This window comes from Festucalex cinctus, chromosome 4 (genome assembly GCF_051991245.1).
Source record: "Festucalex cinctus isolate MCC-2025b chromosome 4, RoL_Fcin_1.0, whole genome shotgun sequence".
In the NCBI taxonomy this organism is placed as follows: Eukaryota; Metazoa; Chordata; class Actinopteri; order Syngnathiformes; family Syngnathidae; genus Festucalex; species Festucalex cinctus.
The window spans coordinates 25,761,027-25,778,116 of NC_135414.1; the positions used below are offsets into that span (position 1 = coordinate 25,761,027).

Consider the following 17,090-nt stretch of genomic DNA (forward strand, 5'->3'; position numbering starts at 1 on the left):
TGATTTTAATTCAACAGCATCAGCTTTACTCAATTTTATGAAGGGCAGGGACCTGCTGATAAATATCAATGATATCACGACTTGACTTTCATCACACTATAGTCGACTACAAAAATATTAGTTGTTGAATCCCTTATACAGAAGAAAGGTGAAAGAGTTTTAAAATCTTTCCACTGGGTACCAATGAGTGATATGATACCAAGACAAGAGATGGATAATTTCCAGTCTGTGGATTGATTGACTGGTTGATCGGGGATGGAACCCAAAAAACTCCATTTACTGTTCCTATTCTTTGTGGATTTCATTGTCTGGTTCCACTCTTGTGATTTCACACCACAATATGTTATGTCTGGGTCACGCCAGGGTTAAGTTTGGGTTCATGACCATCAGGTTCAAGCGTCTGTTTGGAATTGATGTAACAGCATCTAGTTTCAACTGGTTTTAAGTTATTTGACAGCTATGTGATGTCAGGAGCTTTGTGATGTCAATTAATGTTAATCCTTTACTTAGTCACAACCAATCAGATCGTTTCACTGTCTGTAGTAGCTGTCTGAGAAGTGTGTGTGTTTGTCGGATTATTACCTCGGTTCCTGTGTGCATCTCCACAGCCCAAAGGGGGCTTGGCGTCTCGTGATTCTCGATGCATTCTTGTTGTTTTTCGTTTAGTCAAGTTGTGTAAATAAAGAGTTAAAACCTTATTTGCGTCAGCCCATGACACTATAAACAACATCAGATCAGGTTGATAGTTCCAAACAGAAGTGAAGCATAGCACTTGGTGGAAACATGGCTTTTACGGTCCCCATGTTTTTTCTACTTGGAGAAAATCAGACTCAAAATGTTGCATTAACTCAAACTGATTGACGTGAACACGACTTGTATTGACGTCCATCATGATCCGCCTCCATGCCACAATGTCGTGACTTCTATGTATGATTAATAATCGTCTGACTCACAAAAAGACAAAAAAGCGACATATTCTCCCGATACCCCGTCATTGCACCCTTTGTCAACGCACTCCTACTTGGAAGCTCCATGATAAATGTTGATTTGTTAATACATGATAAGTTGTAATATTTGTACATACATGATAACCACTGAGTGTAGTCAAGCTGGTCGAGGAAAGTTTGTTTTGGGTTTAGGGAGACAAAGAAAAACAAAGTTGCTGTTATACATCATATACAGGATGACTGTTATTTACAAGCCTAGCATTGGTAGCTTAGCTACAATTACTTTGAGATAGAAGCCGAGAAATCAAAATAAAGCAACACTTTAGTCGCCTTCTGTCCTGACAGTGGCCCGTCACCCGTGTGGAACATCTGCTCTGAGGCCATCTTGTAAAGATGAGCTTGTGAAGGAAGCTGAGCAAGGAGGGAAGCACTGAGGCGCCACTTGACTGTCTCAATGGCACATTCAAAGAGTGAAATGTGAACTGTACGCAGCTGAAAATACTGCACATTGACAAACACACGATATGACGAGTTGTCGGACCTTTTGCCACTTTTGCACTGCAAGTTCCCATGGCTGGCTGGTGAGTGACGTGGGAGTCAGGGAATGAGAGTGGAAGGTTGGCTGCTGTGGGATCAGATTACTGTCGCGACTGGCTAAATGTTACCTGCCTGGGCAGAGGAACTCAACTCGTTTTTTTTTGTTTTTTTTTACAATAATATGTTCTATGCAGCCCCACTGGTCTAAATATGGTATTCTGGTTAATATTGTGTTCGTGGAATACGAGTTAAGCAGCAAAAATCCAGCCGTTTTTATCCATCTCAAGGGGCGGCCATTTTGCCACTTGCTGTCAACTGAAGATGACATCACTGTTGCTCAGGGCTCAGGCAATGAATGACCAATCACAGTTCACCTGTTTTCTGAAGCTGAGCTGTGATTGGTTGTTACCTGAGACCTGAGCAACTGTGATGTCATTTTCATTTGACAGAAAGTGGCAAAATGGCTACCTTCTGATATTGATAAAAATGACTGGATTTTGCTTCATAAGTCATATTCCACAAATGTAATATTAATCAGAATGTCACATTTACACCAGTGAGGTCGCATATAACATATTATTGTCAAGAAATGTTTAATGTTGACTTCCACTTTAATAATACGATCAAAATTCCACCGGTGGATGTGGAGACCCTTGACGACTTGTGGGGAGATTACAATATGTTGTAAATAGTGGTGGTAGGCTATAAGAAATTAGCTAATATTGATACCTTCGACTTAAAGTCCGCTACCTTATTTTGTAAAATTATCTCAAACCTTGAACATTCTCTGTCTCGGATCTGAACTTGTTTTGAAGCAGAAAAGTGAGCCGAGATGGAACTATGCAGTGGAAAAGCCGAACTCCGCCAACCCCAAATTTTCGCTTAAATTCATCAATTGTAAGTCTGACATTATTTTCAGCTTCGAGGGTCAACAGGCCACAAGCAGGTGACTTTTTGGGGGAAGCAGGTCCTAAATTTTGCAACAGCAACCAATTCCAACTCCAATCCTTGGACACACCTGCTCCCTGCTGGTTATCAGCATAAGTAGACTGCTTTTGAATCAATAATAGAAGAGAACAGTCATGGGCTTCGGATTAAAAAACAAAACAAAACAAAACAAAAAGTGTTAAAGAAATTGTGGGTAATGACAAAGTTGCTGGCATCCGCTGAATGCAAGTGTTCCATCTTTTGGCAGGCAAATCTCCTCCTCCTCCTCAACATCATCTTCTTTGTCCATCCAGATGTACACATAATGTGATTACAAATGTCTTTAATACTTCTTTAGGTATTTGTTTTCCCTTTATCTTCTTAAACACTTAAAAAATTAGATGGGAGGGGCAAGGGTCCCCCCTTGCCCCTCCCATCTAATTAAAAAATAAAAAAAAAGTCTCATTAGTCCTCTGAACATTTTCTTTTGAATGTGTCCTCGTTTGAGCACGTTCCTATTAATATTGTCATCGTGAAATGCATATGCGAGTGCCATTGTCAGTGTTTTTGCACACAATAACAACTGCAGGAAGTGTCTTCTTCTTTCTCCTTAAAAGGGGCGGGGTCATATCAGTCAGCTCCCACTTCCCAAAACAAAAGGTCAACTGAACCTTTTCATTCAAATCTTAGACAGTTTTAAGGTAAGAGGAGTAGCTTACTTGTTTGTCATAGTGGGCATACTTAAGGGACCTATTATTATGGATGTTTTGGTGCGTGTGTTTATGTGTGTGTGTGTGTGTGTGTGTGTGTGTGTGTGTGTGTGGGTGTGTGGGTGTGTGTGTGTGTGTAAAAGATAGTTGCTTGGACTTTCCTCCCTCACACTTTGGCCTCCAGCAGCTCCAGGAAGAGTTTGTGCATGGGCACTTTGCCGTCCTGCTTGATGCTGTAGAAGTGCTGCACGGCCTTGGTGGAGGTCTGACGGAGCAGCGGCAGGGTCATGAGCAGCTTGCCCGTCCGCCGGGGGTCCTCCTGGTGCTGGGAAGCCTCGTAGTCCTGCAGGGCCTCATGGAGCACGTCCTGGAGCTTCTGCACTGCATCCACGTCCTCGATGTGCATGGAGTCTGACGAGGAAATCACAATTGATTTTGTTTCTAGTTATATTATCAGACATCTTGCAACTGTGTTAAATGTGAAGTACATTTTCAGAGCAGATTTGTTGGACTCAGTATGATATATGCCTTTATTGCTTTTCTGATTCTTGACTGGCAAATACATTTAAACGAATTTAAGAACATATTTATAAGCGTATTTATAAAGTATTTGCAAGTACGTTCAAATGTACTTATAGGCAAATGCTAAAAAGTTAGCATTTTTTTATATATACATATACTCCAATTGTATACTGTATTGTAAAAACTCAAATACCCCTATTGTAGTAAAAAAAAAAAGAAAAAAAAAGTAAAGATATGCATGTTCGAAACGAAAAAAAAAGAAAAAAGCTTGCAAGTATGTTATCGTAATCTATTTACAAGTTTAAATATGTAACGTATTCAAAAATATATTCACATGTATTGTATTATAGAATGTTGACTCCACATCGGCAGTTCTATGCTTTTGCAATATGCCAATTTCCTTTGCTATTTGTCTTAATTAACGTCATGGTGAGTTGGAGCCTATCCCAGAGGACTTTGGGCAAGAGGCTGTGTTATACCCTGGACTGGTCGTCACCAGCCAATCACAGGGCACAAAGACAGACAACCATTCACAATCAGTTTACAGCCTTCAATTAAAATGAACCCAAGAAGCATATTTTGTGAACCCAATTTGCATTTAATTATATATATATATATATATATATATATATATATATATATATATATATATATATATATATATATATATATATATATATATATATATATATATATCCAATTTTCTAGTCACATATTATCCGTTATCTATCTTAACACACACACAAAAAAACAAGATTACAGATTCTGAGCTTGTTCGAGTATGTGCCTTTAAAAGTGCGGCACAGTGGGCGTGATGAATGAACAGACACACAGACAGGTGGGCGGAGTCAAAAATGGAGTTGCAGGATGATGGAGAGATTCGGGAACACCTAAAGCGCACGTGTGCGTATGCTTGCGCAGATACACACATACACACACACACACGTAATCCCTCTTGTTGGTGGCATGTCGTGCTATGCGGCAGCGTGCAAGCTGAGAATGTCCCTCAATAATAATGCTCCATATTGGCCCTTGGGGAGGCCAAGTCTTAATGTGAGCTGGCCTTTAGCTCCCAACCTCTGATCAATGGATCCGATCAATGGCTACATGCATGTTAAATAATAATCACAAGGCAAGTGCTGTTCCATACACCCACACGAACACACCTGAATGCACATGCATACAGTGGGAATGTTGGTAGTTTGTTGTGGCTGAAAAACTATTCGACTTGCCAGCCCAGTATATACGATCCATATTACAAAATATTTACAACTAATCCGTTTTGATTGATCCTGTCAGAGAGGAAATGTTTGTTATTGAGGTTGAGCATAAAATTGTGTGTTGTTTGTCTCAGGCTTGAGCGTACAATACAGTCACAGATGGATTACGAAAAACTGCATGGCAGCCACAGATGTCATATATACACAAGGATGGATCTATAGAGTAATGCATGTATCAGTATGCAGGAGCAGACCACTCGCGTTTGTCCTAAAAGGATCAATAGAAAACTCCGTCCTGTCAAACATCTTCACAGTTTATAAAAGACTGGGCGGTCCGATTTTATTTACTAGTTCATAAATAGATTTATTCGCATGACAATGCACCCGCCTATTTCTTTTTCTTCTCTTTAATTGTAGATTCAGGAAATGTGAATTCCTAAATTGTTTCCAAAACACAATTTCAGCTAGATTAACTTGACACAGGTATAATTAATGTTGCGTGTTTTGCATGCTAGTAATGGCTGCTGCTATACACTCGCAAGCTAACAGCACATCTTAATGAGCGCGAGTTGTTAAACCGCAACACGGAACACAATTGCGCGTACACACATGCCTCCTGTTTCCCATGGCTACTTTGACGTGTCTTTACATGTGGGGCACGTTTGCTAACATTTCTTAAGGCCCGGCTTCAATTAATGCAGACGATTAGCATCCCGTGAATTAATTAGTGTCAGTGCCCTTCAAAATGCTAATGCTAGCGCTCTGTTGTCTTGACGAGCGCTCGGAACGATGGGCCCGTGATGCAAACTTGTTGTGATTCACGGAAGAGTGATGGGCATCTTCAATAAAAGACATCATTCCGGAATTATTAACATTAACCTGTTGAAGCTATTCTGACACTGCTGTAGTATTCGTGTGCAGTGGCAATTATTTTCTAGATTGAAATAATGAATCCTGGACAACACCAAGACATGTCCTTTGTCCCTAGTTGGGCCATGTGCATGTCAGTCACACAGTTGTCATAGCGATTCATACACTAAACCAATTAACTCATTCGCTCCCAATAACGTGTAAATACGTTTTTTTTAATGTTGTAAGTGTCCCAAATATTTATTTATATGTTTTTGTTTTTGTTTTGTTTTTTAATGCTAGAGCATACAGAAGGCTTTGATGCAGCCTCTCAACTGCAAAGTGCGGTTCCAGAAATGGTAGTTATTACACAAATGGCCAGCAGGTGGGAGCAGAGCAAAGGAGATCAACCAGGGCCAACAAGAAAAAAAAAGCTAAATTACTTACAACTTTAAATAGATTTGTGAAAACTGATGAAACTTAGCTCTCTTCTAATGCTAATTGCTGCAAAATGGAAACAGATAGAAACATACTTTTTTTTCCTGATGAAAGAAGAGACTTTAATCTTTCTTTTGGTAGGTTCCATGCTTTTAAAGCAATTGAACACAATATTCTGTGTTCCACGCAAAATCAGTCAAAACCCAGTAAAACAGCCGGAAGCGAATGGGACTGCTTCTGTGAAAATGGCTGGGAGTGAATGAGTTAAAAAGGAATTTTCCTGTTGAATTTGTTCTTATTCTCATCTGCATCTAATCGCTAACTGTTGTGTTTTCGTCATACCGGAACTTGTGCTACTTCTTGCTTCTGTGTCTAAGAATCATGGGAAACGTAGAACTACTAGCAAAATGCCACGGTCACCGGTCAGACCCATCGCAGACTGAGCTTATCTGGCGGCATATTTCCAGTGTAACAAAGCGGGACTAGTGTGAGGTAAACGGCACAGCCAACTTTGAAGCAAAAAAAAAAAAAAAGTTGGCTAATGGTGACTGCATTGACATGTTCAGCACTATTGAACTGTCAACCAAAATAGCATTTAGCATTAGCTGAAGCAATAACACAACCACTGATCACCAGATTAACTACATAGTAAATGTTGGAGAGTACATTTTACTCTAAACAGAGTCTACTTGGTGTTACGCTAAACGGAGTAAAATGTATACTTGGAAGAGAATAAAATATTCAGATTATTTTTACTGTGTACGAGATAATTGGCGTATCCCATGAAGAAACTGTTAAAGATTTTTCACTCAGAATTTCTAAATACATTTTGCAAGGAGAAATCTTGGCTAAATTTTACTAGTTGATTAAAAATAAATCCACTCAAGGGTTGAGGAACAAACCCACAACTTCCTGTGTGTTAGTAGGTCGTTTGTGTCAGATGGAATCTTCATACCTCCAAGAGACTAAAAACATTTTGTGTTTTGGATATTAGCAAACAGTAGGGGTGGCATCGCTCAGGTGGTAGAGCGGCAGTCTCCCAAGCTGAAGGTCGTGAGTTTGGTCCTCAACTCTTGCATATTATTATTTTTTTTAATAAACTAGTAAACTGAGTAAAACAACTTTACTAGGTTTGTCATGGGATATACCAATTCTCTCATACACAGTAAAAATATTTTGAGTAAAATTTACTATTTTATTCTCTCCCAAGTGTAAATTTTACTCTGTTTAGAGAGGTACCAAATAGACCCGTTTAGAGTACTATTTGATTTTCAGCGACATTGTAATGTCACAGTTTTAATTTTGAACTACACCTTTGGCATGTATCTAGTGTATTGCCTAAAATAGTTTGATGTCTATTGAAAGTTTGAGGATGGATGCCCCCCTCAAGTGGATGTCCTGGGTCACTACACCATCACCCCCCCGCACTCCACAAGCCAATGAGGTGTCGCTACACACAACACATCGATTGCCACATAACCCAACCCGGAAATAATGCCAATATTTCGACATGATCGTATGCACCATATAAATGAGCATTTGCGTTGATTCAAATTCAAAATTTCAGTAAGATTCGAGCGGCATCTTTGCGTGCTTCATGGTAATTTAATTGGGATGTTCAAACGTGTGCATTGTGAGTGTCAGATTTGGGGTGTCAGTGCATTGACGGTGTCAGGATGAGAACAAAAGGCCCCCCCCCTCACCATCCAAAGCTCCCTACATCGCATCTCCCATTTAAACACATTGTATTGACAGTTCCCCCTTGTAATTAAAGAGTACTGAAGAGCTGGCCGCCATCCAAGACAAAGTTCAAAAGACGGGTCATGGGAGGGGAGGGGCGGGGCGGGGCGAGGCGTGCGTGCGTGTCAGTCAGCTTGTCGATGCAGCCGGACACATCAGAGAGGGGCCTTTATCGACTGACTATGGGCTCCAATGATTTCACCTTATTTAACAGGCATCTGAAGAGACGACTATGCTAATTGTAAAAGGGATGGCCACTTTGTACAAAGTGGGCTACAGGTCGCACTAGCGACCGTGTACTGTACACGAGTGAGCGTGCGTGAATGATTTAACAGCTAAGTTTGTGTCAAAGTGTGAGTCATGTGTATTTGGATTAAAAAAAAAAAAAAAAAAAAAAAAAAGTATTGAAAGGAGTTCTTTGATGGCTCCGTCTAAATGAGTCCCTGAGGAATGGAGATTCCGGGGATTATCGCTTTCTGCACTTCACAAACACGCACACACATCTTTTATCCTACCTGAGTTAGCCAGCGCGATGGCCTTCAGAGTGACAAATTCCTCCTTGTCCAGCTTCATGGTTTTGTACTTCTTGACCAATTGCAGGATGGCGTTGTTCAGGTCCAGGAGGCCGGCCAGTTTGGACTGGTCCTCGTCCATGATGTAGTCCTCGGCGTACACCAGCTGGTGACATAAAGACAAATCGCCAGGTTGGGATCGAGCAGGAACCTCTTTTTTTTTCTTTTTTTTTTTTGGGGACAATTTTTAAGCATTAACTCATTTGCTCCCAATCACGTGTAAATACGTTTTTTTTAATGTAAGTGTCCCAAAGACGTATTTATACGTTTTTTTTGTTTTTTGTTTATGCTAGAGCATACAGATGGCTTTGATGCAGCCTCTCAACTGCAAAGAACGGTTGCAGAAATGGTAGTTATTACACAAACGGCCAGCAGGTGGCAGCAGAGCAAAGGAGATCAACCAGGGCCAACTAGAAAAAAAGCTAAATTACTTACAACTTTAAATAGATTTGTGAAAACTGATGAAACTTAGCTCTCTTCTAATGCTAAATAAAATGGAAACAGATAGAAACATACTTTTTTCCTGATGAAAGAAGATACTTTAATCTTTCTTTTGATAGGTTCCATGCTTTTATAGCAATAGAACAATATTCTGTGGGCCTTGCAAAGTCAGTCAAAATCCAGTAAAACAGCCGGGAGCGAACGGGATTGTTTCTGTGAAAATGGATGGGAGTGAATGAGTTAATCGAATCACGCAAACCTTGTCTTCGAAGGAAAGCGAGCGGTACACGACACGCAGGATCAAGATCTCCATCCATGCACTCTGCAGTAGACTCATCTGGTCTGCCAGGGACAGCGTGGAGAAACCTGGCAAAGAACAGGACAGGTACAACATTCAATTATTAGACGATGAGCACAAAACTACTATTGATTATATGTGGGATGATATTTGTTATATACTGCATTGCATTGTAGGAATATTGTTGGTGACATACACGGGTCAAAATTAGGAAGTGTGCTGATTTTTATGTAAAAAAAAAAATAAGTGAGACTTCACAGTGTAATAGTGCTTACATGTTTGCCTCACAGTTCCGAAGTTCAAAGTTTGTGGAAGCTGCCAATACCAGCCACTGATACTTAAAGTGATACTTCACTTACTTAGCCCATTATAGCAATAAAAAGTTAATATTTTGTCTATAATTAATTTGATACTTTCATTATTTTTCACGCACAAATTGTACCTTTAAAAACACATTTTGCAACATGCTGTCGACTGAAAATGACATCACAAGGGCTCAGGTCACCAATCACAGCTCAGCTTGTGAATGTCACATGACCAAACCGAGAAAACAGGTGAGCTGTGATTGGTTACCTAAGCCCTTGTGATGTCATTTTCAGGCGACAGCAAATTGCAAAATGTGTTTTTAAAGCTACTAATTGTACATGAAAAATAATGAAAATATCAAATTTATTATAGGCAAAATATTAATGTTTGACTGCCTAAAATGGCTAAATAGGTAAAGTATCCCTTTAAGGCAAACAAAATCTGGCATTGAATAAATCCTCCTCTGCAGTAGGTGGCGCTATACTACGGCAGTTTGACACATCGGTAGGAATGGGTACCGAAGATGGTACTTGTTGTGGTATGGAGCGATTTGGGTCGGTACTTCCGAGCACCGATTCACGTAAAATCACTGACAATGAAATGGATTTGTTTATACAGTGTAATTTTGAATAAAGCAACACAAATATGAAAGTTAGTTAAAGGTAAATGTTTTGTTTCAGTGGTCAGGATCAAAAATGGTTTCTCGTCCCTAAGCATCTTCCTCCCTGCATCCATCCAGCTGTCCATAGGATTCCTCCTCCTCCTCCTCCACCTCCTCCTCATCTGCTTGCCGTCCTTCCTCCCTCCCCTGTGCCCAGGGCTGTCCTCTGGGGACAGGTAAGCCTTATCTCCCCCTGACACAACCTGCCTGGATCAATGTTGCCCATCGCTGCTGTGCCGCTCAAACACGGCCTCTAATTGCAGCCATGCCTTCAAATTTCCTCCTTTCTTCAATGACAGCCCACTCAATTTGTAATTGCCCACTCACCAAAAGTATTGGGACACCTGGCTTGGCCTGGTCGCCAGCCAATCACAGGGCACGTCACGACAAACAACCATTCGCACTCACATTCGCACCCAACAGACAATTGAGTTCCAATGCAACATTTCCTTTTTTGCCCTCCCCTTTAATGGAACACATGCCCCACTCACGCCTTCCTCACAGCTGTCCTCACCCCACACACCTGTCCATTCGCACCTGCGCCAGAGTGCGTATGCCACATGTGTGTGTCTTCATAAGAGAGGTGGCCCATGTGAGCGCACCTGTCAGACTGCACCACAGCACTCCGCTATGTGTGTGTGCGTGCGTATATTTTGGACGCACATCCTGCCAGGAGGAGCGCGCAGATGAGAAGGAAGATATTTCCTCAACAACATCTGCTGCCGAGCGCCTCCTCTCGAGACGGGCGAGTGCGTGCCAGTGCATGTGTGTGTGTGTGCATGCGTGTGTTCGGGGGTTCTTATCTCTCAGTGTGTTGATGGGTAATGGCAGACGTCTCATTATGTCCACGTTGCAGGCTATTGTTGTTTGAAACATGCTGCAATTCATTCCATCTACAACTATAGACATCCCAAGCTCACGCACACGCAGTGGCACATACACGTATGCATCCAGATAACCGATACAATGATCATCTCAGTGCCAAGTGGCAGTGTCTTCTACTTATGATGTAATCAAACAGGATTGTATGCAGGTCTCACCAACGTGGTGCCCGCAGCCTTTGGACAGTATTCTGATTGGCATTAGCCACCGAAACTCAAATGGTACTAAATATACTTTTCCTAAAAAAATAATAATAAATACATAAAAAAAATCGAAACCTTTTTAGTTTAAAATTACTTACTTTAACCTCCATGATCCCACACGGTACCCCGACCAACGGCAGAACAAAGGATATTCTTTCTCTTTGCTCACATGCTAGCCTCATTCTAGCTAGCGCTAAGCTAGCTCATCTTTCAGGTCCAGCATCTAAGTTTAAAAACTCCCTTTTGTTTGTAGCTAGCTCAACGTTAGCCGGTCAACGACCACGTTGTTAGCCGGCCAAATATTTCTGTCGCTAAAAGGGCGTTAGCTGGCCAAATATTCTCATTGCTAGGACGGCATTAGTTGGCCAAATATTCTCATAATCACTTGTGGGCGTTAGCCCAAATCTAATGCGTACTCGAGGCTGACATTTTTTCGGGAATCCCGCGGCTTCCGGGATTCCCCCTTTGATCACGGGATTGGGATGGGATAGGATAAAAACTTCACGGAAGCAGACGGGAGCAGGATTAATTCAATCTTCGGGAAAAAACCTTGGACAGACACTTGTGCCGCCATTTGTATTTTTCTTTCCATACGCTGTGTTTCTTTTATTTTTTAAATGATGCAGTTGCCCTCCATAATGACAGCGGTACAGGAGTGGCAATAATTCTGAATGGGAGCACCAGGAGTGGGTCGGGACATTATTATTATTTTTTTTTTTTCATTCCAGGACTGGGACAGGACGGGATTTTTGCTGTGGGAGTGGAAAGGGAAAATCCGCTCCTATGTCACCCTCTAGCCTGTACGTAGGTTTCACGCATGTATGATCCCCACGAAGATATGCTAGATATAGGGAGAGGCAGTATGCTGTTCTAACATTCCTCTGATACGATATGTTATGCCGCGTTCTGACACGAACGGCTAGCTATATATATATATGTACACATATATACACACCGGTATATATTCCAGTGGTTCCTAGTGGAAAAGACACAGGACACGAACACACATTACTGTCAACAAATGTCCAGCTGATAGGCACAAACACACACTTACTCCAGTATAGAGGGAAACACCAATAATTAAAAGCCTCATGATTAATTTATCGAGGCCAAGTGCGGCGTTTCTTCTCAAAGTGCATCAATGATTTTTATCTGGTCGAGGCACTTCCTGCGCTTGTTCCTGTGCAACAATCCACGTGCTGGTGAGAATGTGCATAACGTGTTGTCTCATCAGCATGTTTTCAATCTGTGGGCAACGAACGCTGTACACTGTGCGTATGTGTGTGTGTGTGTTCTGGTGTGCAAATGTGAGCCCAACGTGAGTGCCCGCCCCTCCTCCCCCCGTCCTCTCCTCGCTAGCCTGTCTGCGCCGTTCAGCCATCCAATGCCTCTTATCTGTCTGATTAATAGGTGGCCAGCTTCAGGACAAATTAATTAACAGATAACGCCATCTCGCACCCCCCGCCCCCTCCTTGCACACCCCCCGCCTCCTTCTCATGAAGCGATCGATACGGCAGAAGAAAAGAAACATCAATGGGAATTTAGTGCTGATGATGGAGAGAGAGCGAGCGGTATTGATGGAGCGAGAGCACCGGGATGAGTGAGGGAAGAGAAACTAAAACTGGGGGGAGGGAGGCGGGGTTAAGGGTGGAGACCCTTTTCTTTCATACCTGTGACTTCACTGGACAAGAGGGCCTTCCTTATTTGGCTCTAATTACATTTGCTTGCTGCACGTTGTTGATAAGGCATCTTGTGCTGTGTTTGTGTACGTGCTCGTACGGTAACGACATACATTGTGGCTTTTAATTAACCCTTCGCAATGATGTCATAGCCTGCTGATTATGTTGACTTGGCAACAAAATTAGTCAAAATTCCACTCGTCGGTAACCACCCGATACGTGAAGAAAAAACCCCTCAAAATGAATACAATTTAATTAATTTAAAAGAAAACGACACAACAAAATACATAACAAAAAAAAATAAAATAAAAGAATATCTTAAAATGCGGAAAAAAAAATCCAATCCAACCTATCCAACCTACCATGGTACCTCTACTTACGAAATTAATTGGTTCTGGAAGAAAGTTCTTAACGAGAAAATTTTGTAAGCAGAGACGCGTTTTCCATGTAAATGCCCTAATCCGTTCCAAGCCTCACATAATTCAGATATAAATGTTTTATAAAGCATAAAAATGCATCAAAACATGCAACAAATACATGTTGCAATTAGATTATTGCACAATAAATGAGAGTTGTGCATAAAGTAAAAAACAAAGAATAAAGAATAAAAATGATGGTCATTTACATTGTTTTTTTTTTTTTGCCCTCTTTGGTTCATGGTCTCTCTCAGGATGTTTTTTTTTGCATGGCCTTTTGTCACGAACTGATTCAAGGATGTTTGCTTTTTATTTATTTTTGTATTTATTTATTTATTTTTTAAACAATCCTTTGAAAATGTCAAAGGCAAACATCATCTTAGTGAGCGATCGCCCGTTTGGTGAACACTTTTTCTAGGTGATTCTTTTCAACAAATTCCTGAACTTGATGAAAAAGGCCCGTCTCGTCGCAATTAAAAAACTTGCTGTGCAACGTAGCCTTTATCTATCACCAATTGTTTGAATTTTTCGCACAAATGCGTTGTTAGTTAATACATTTACGTAAAACTATGAACACCTCACGCCCCGAGGGGCGAATGACGAGGATGCTACATAGATACGTATCTATTATCTATCTATTTACACACATAGACACATGCGGTATGCTAAGGTAATAACCAATGGCAGAGTAGCCATTAGTAGTAGTATGTTGCGTTCAGGAAACTCTGGGAGCTGCGAGTAACAGCCCATACTGTATTTTTACCTTTCGAATCCTGAAACTTCTTTCGTAACAAGAGCCAATATTTTCCTGTTGAGGAGCTTCGTAACTTGAAAATTTCGTATGAAGGGACGTTCGTAAGTAGAGGTACCACTGTATTTTGCTAATTCCCAGTAGCCATTGGAAGCTGGCCGTCCCGTTTATCTCGCTCCAGCCCGCATCGTAACATTGGCTTTGGATTTGACGGGTGACACACAGCATTGGGCTAGTGGGACTACATTTCCCATGATTCTTGGACACGGAAGCAGGAAGTGGTTGTAGTTACGGTATGTTTCCTTTACAAAAGTAATAATGTGTTTCGATTGACACAGAGAGCTATTAATTGAGGAATATGTTCATTTTTGCAATTTTAGTTTGGAAAACTGACTTGGTTTGTAAAACTGTTTTGCTCTCAGAAGGCTAAAAGCGATAACCAAAATATTAGAAACTGTTTTCAGCTATGACAGCAAAAAGAGTGAGTGTTCGTGTGTGCATGCTGTACGTGTGTGTGATGGGGTGACAGAAAGAGGCTGAAGTGCAGTCACGCAGACTTAACCTCCACCACTCGCTCTGACAGGCTCTTTTCTTTCTTTCTCCTCTCTCTCCTCTATCAAATACAAACACACACACGCAAAGAAAAACACACAAACACAAGTAGATTCCCCAGCCAGCCTGCGGCCTGTTTGTCTGCCAAATGAGTCCTGACTGCACGTTTACACCCGAGACCGCACAACAGCCTGGCACACGCGCGCACCCCTACAAACACACACACACAGGATAGCCCTCTCTCATGCCCCAGTTGCCACACAAATTCACCAACATTTGTTTTCTTGTGGTTTCAGGGCAAATGAGAACCAGGGAGGACCGTGTGTGAGGCTTCTAAGTACCTGTGTGTGTTCACTTGTGGGCCATGTGCGGGCGCGTGTGATGTTGTGTGTGTGCACATTTGTGCATGGGCAATAGCTGGTGCATCCAAGAAGGCGATGGTGTGAGCGTGCAGTAATGTGACAGGTGTGAAAACAGGCTGCAATGGTGATCTGGTCCCAGTTATTAACACATGACTTACTGTCGCCGGATTGGACACTTGGAGGACATTTGGATGTATTTGGAGAACGGCGAAGAGACTAAGAAAATATTCCGTATCAATCATTAGTTTACATACTCAAAACTTTGAGTGTCACTCAGTGGAGTACCTTAATTAATCTAGATTGAACTTAACTGTTAACGTAAGAGACAAAAATATATTGATTTTTTTTTTTTTTTTTTTTTTACCTGGCAATGTCTTGGTTGATAGATGACAACATTTGGTATGACTGTACCATTTTTTTATTTTAAAAAGGGGGGAATTGTTCCATTGCGACACAAATGACAAAAAGAGAAGCACCAGTTTATTTAAGAAGATGGGCTCACTATTTGGATATAGATGCTATGAGAACTTTAATAAGAAAAATAGCTCTCTACGGTATTTTGTAGTATAGAAAATACAGTATACTTAAATTAAACGTAAAACTTAAAGAGTTTGTGCATCATGATTTCATGAACCAATGTTCAGTGATGTTGTGCTCCTTCTGGTGTATGTGGCTTGGCCACCAGGGGCAGTATAATACAGACATACATATAATACACAAAGAAGAAGAGTTTACCAACTTTTATTGGTGATTTTTTTTTTTTTTTTTTGTCAGAGAGGGGTAAAAAAAATGCCAGTGATTACTGTTATATTTTTTGTTTACATGTGTTCAAACGTCCATTGCCTAAATGGTTATAACCACCACCATTTTAATGCTAGCTTTGTTATGTCTGTGTTTTGTGTGATGTGAGCTAGCTAACTTTTATACAGTTGTGCTCATAAGTATACATATCTATAAATTTATGCTCGTAACTCCAATTTTTATGCTTGTAACTCCTATTTTTGATTGAAATTTTTTTTTTGAAAAACTTTAAAGTCAGGTCACGTATACCAACACCACAAATATGAAAATATTCCCATTGCTTTTGCTCCGGGAGTAATAATTTGACATGTTTTTTAAAAAGTCATATCATAATATTAGCTTTAATCCTACAGTACTAGTTTATTAATGCATTAAAAATAATACACAGTTCCTTTGATAGATGCAGTCATTTCTATTTATAATCTTTTATTTGTTACAGTGTGCTGTAAAATGGATGTTCTGCCATAAAAGAGACATTGCAATTCCTGGTTTCCATGTGAACAAAAATAGGTAACAAATGTTAATATGTATATAAAGACATCCTGCCTTGGAGCAGCTTCTTTGTGCTAACAATGACACTGAGCTCTTTCCTATTAGAGTGCTGCCTCGGGATACAATAACACAAAAGTCCATCATACTGTCTGAACAATGTCGCAGCGGAGATTCGCACACTTATCAGCAGAGTAGAGATGTGCATCACACATTGTCACGCAAATGGAGCACAATCGAACCAAAGGGAGTTCACATGAAGCACCGTAAGGGTAAACAAGCTAATAGAAGAGAAATGCTTGAATAGTTCAGTGGTGTGATTGTTGTCTTTCTCTCATGCTACTTGCTTTATGTGTCTGTTTAAATTTGCTTTAGCGGCTTTTTGTTGTATGCTGTGGAAAAAAAAGCAACTTCTCCCTTCGTGCTCAGTTATTTCAGGGCATGTGTGTGTACCTCAAACTGTTTGGTGCCATAAGGCCAGACGCCGGCCCAAATGAACACGGACCCCCTGTGATCGCTTTGGCCGAGCCCAAACAAACAAACTACACACACACACACACACAGCACTCACCAGCTGAACCAATTATACAGAGATGCGCAATGGGATGGAAACAAATCTTCTCAGAGAACCATTTCATTTAGAACGTTGTGAGTAACACATACACACACGGTCCCAGGTTGTACAGTTCGGAATGCAAGCCAACATTATGATTCTGAGGTTTTCTAGAGGTTCTCATGCATGCCAGATCCACCACGCCAGCATCTACTGAAACTCAAACAGAATTTG

At 40.9% G+C, this 17,090-nt stretch overlaps 1 protein-coding gene across 7 annotated transcripts in view; it reads right to left on the reverse strand.

Annotated features, from left to right (window-relative positions):
- Positions 1 to 2,878: 2,878 nt before the first annotated feature.
- esrrga (estrogen-related receptor gamma a) overlaps positions 2,879 to 17,090 on the reverse strand; it is a 221,786-nt gene continuing 207,574 nt past the window's right edge. For all 7 annotated transcript variants that reach the window (XM_077518195.1, XM_077518194.1, XM_077518192.1 and 4 more), the window contains 3 exons: positions 9,163 to 9,269; positions 8,406 to 8,568; positions 2,879 to 3,532 (listed from right to left, as the gene is read on the reverse strand). In XM_077518195.1, the coding sequence (XP_077374321.1) occupies positions 3,288 to 3,532; positions 8,406 to 8,568; positions 9,163 to 9,269 (515 nt within the window). In that variant the 3' untranslated portion in view covers positions 2,879 to 3,287. The remainder of the gene's footprint in view (positions 3,533 to 8,405; positions 8,569 to 9,162; positions 9,270 to 17,090) is intronic.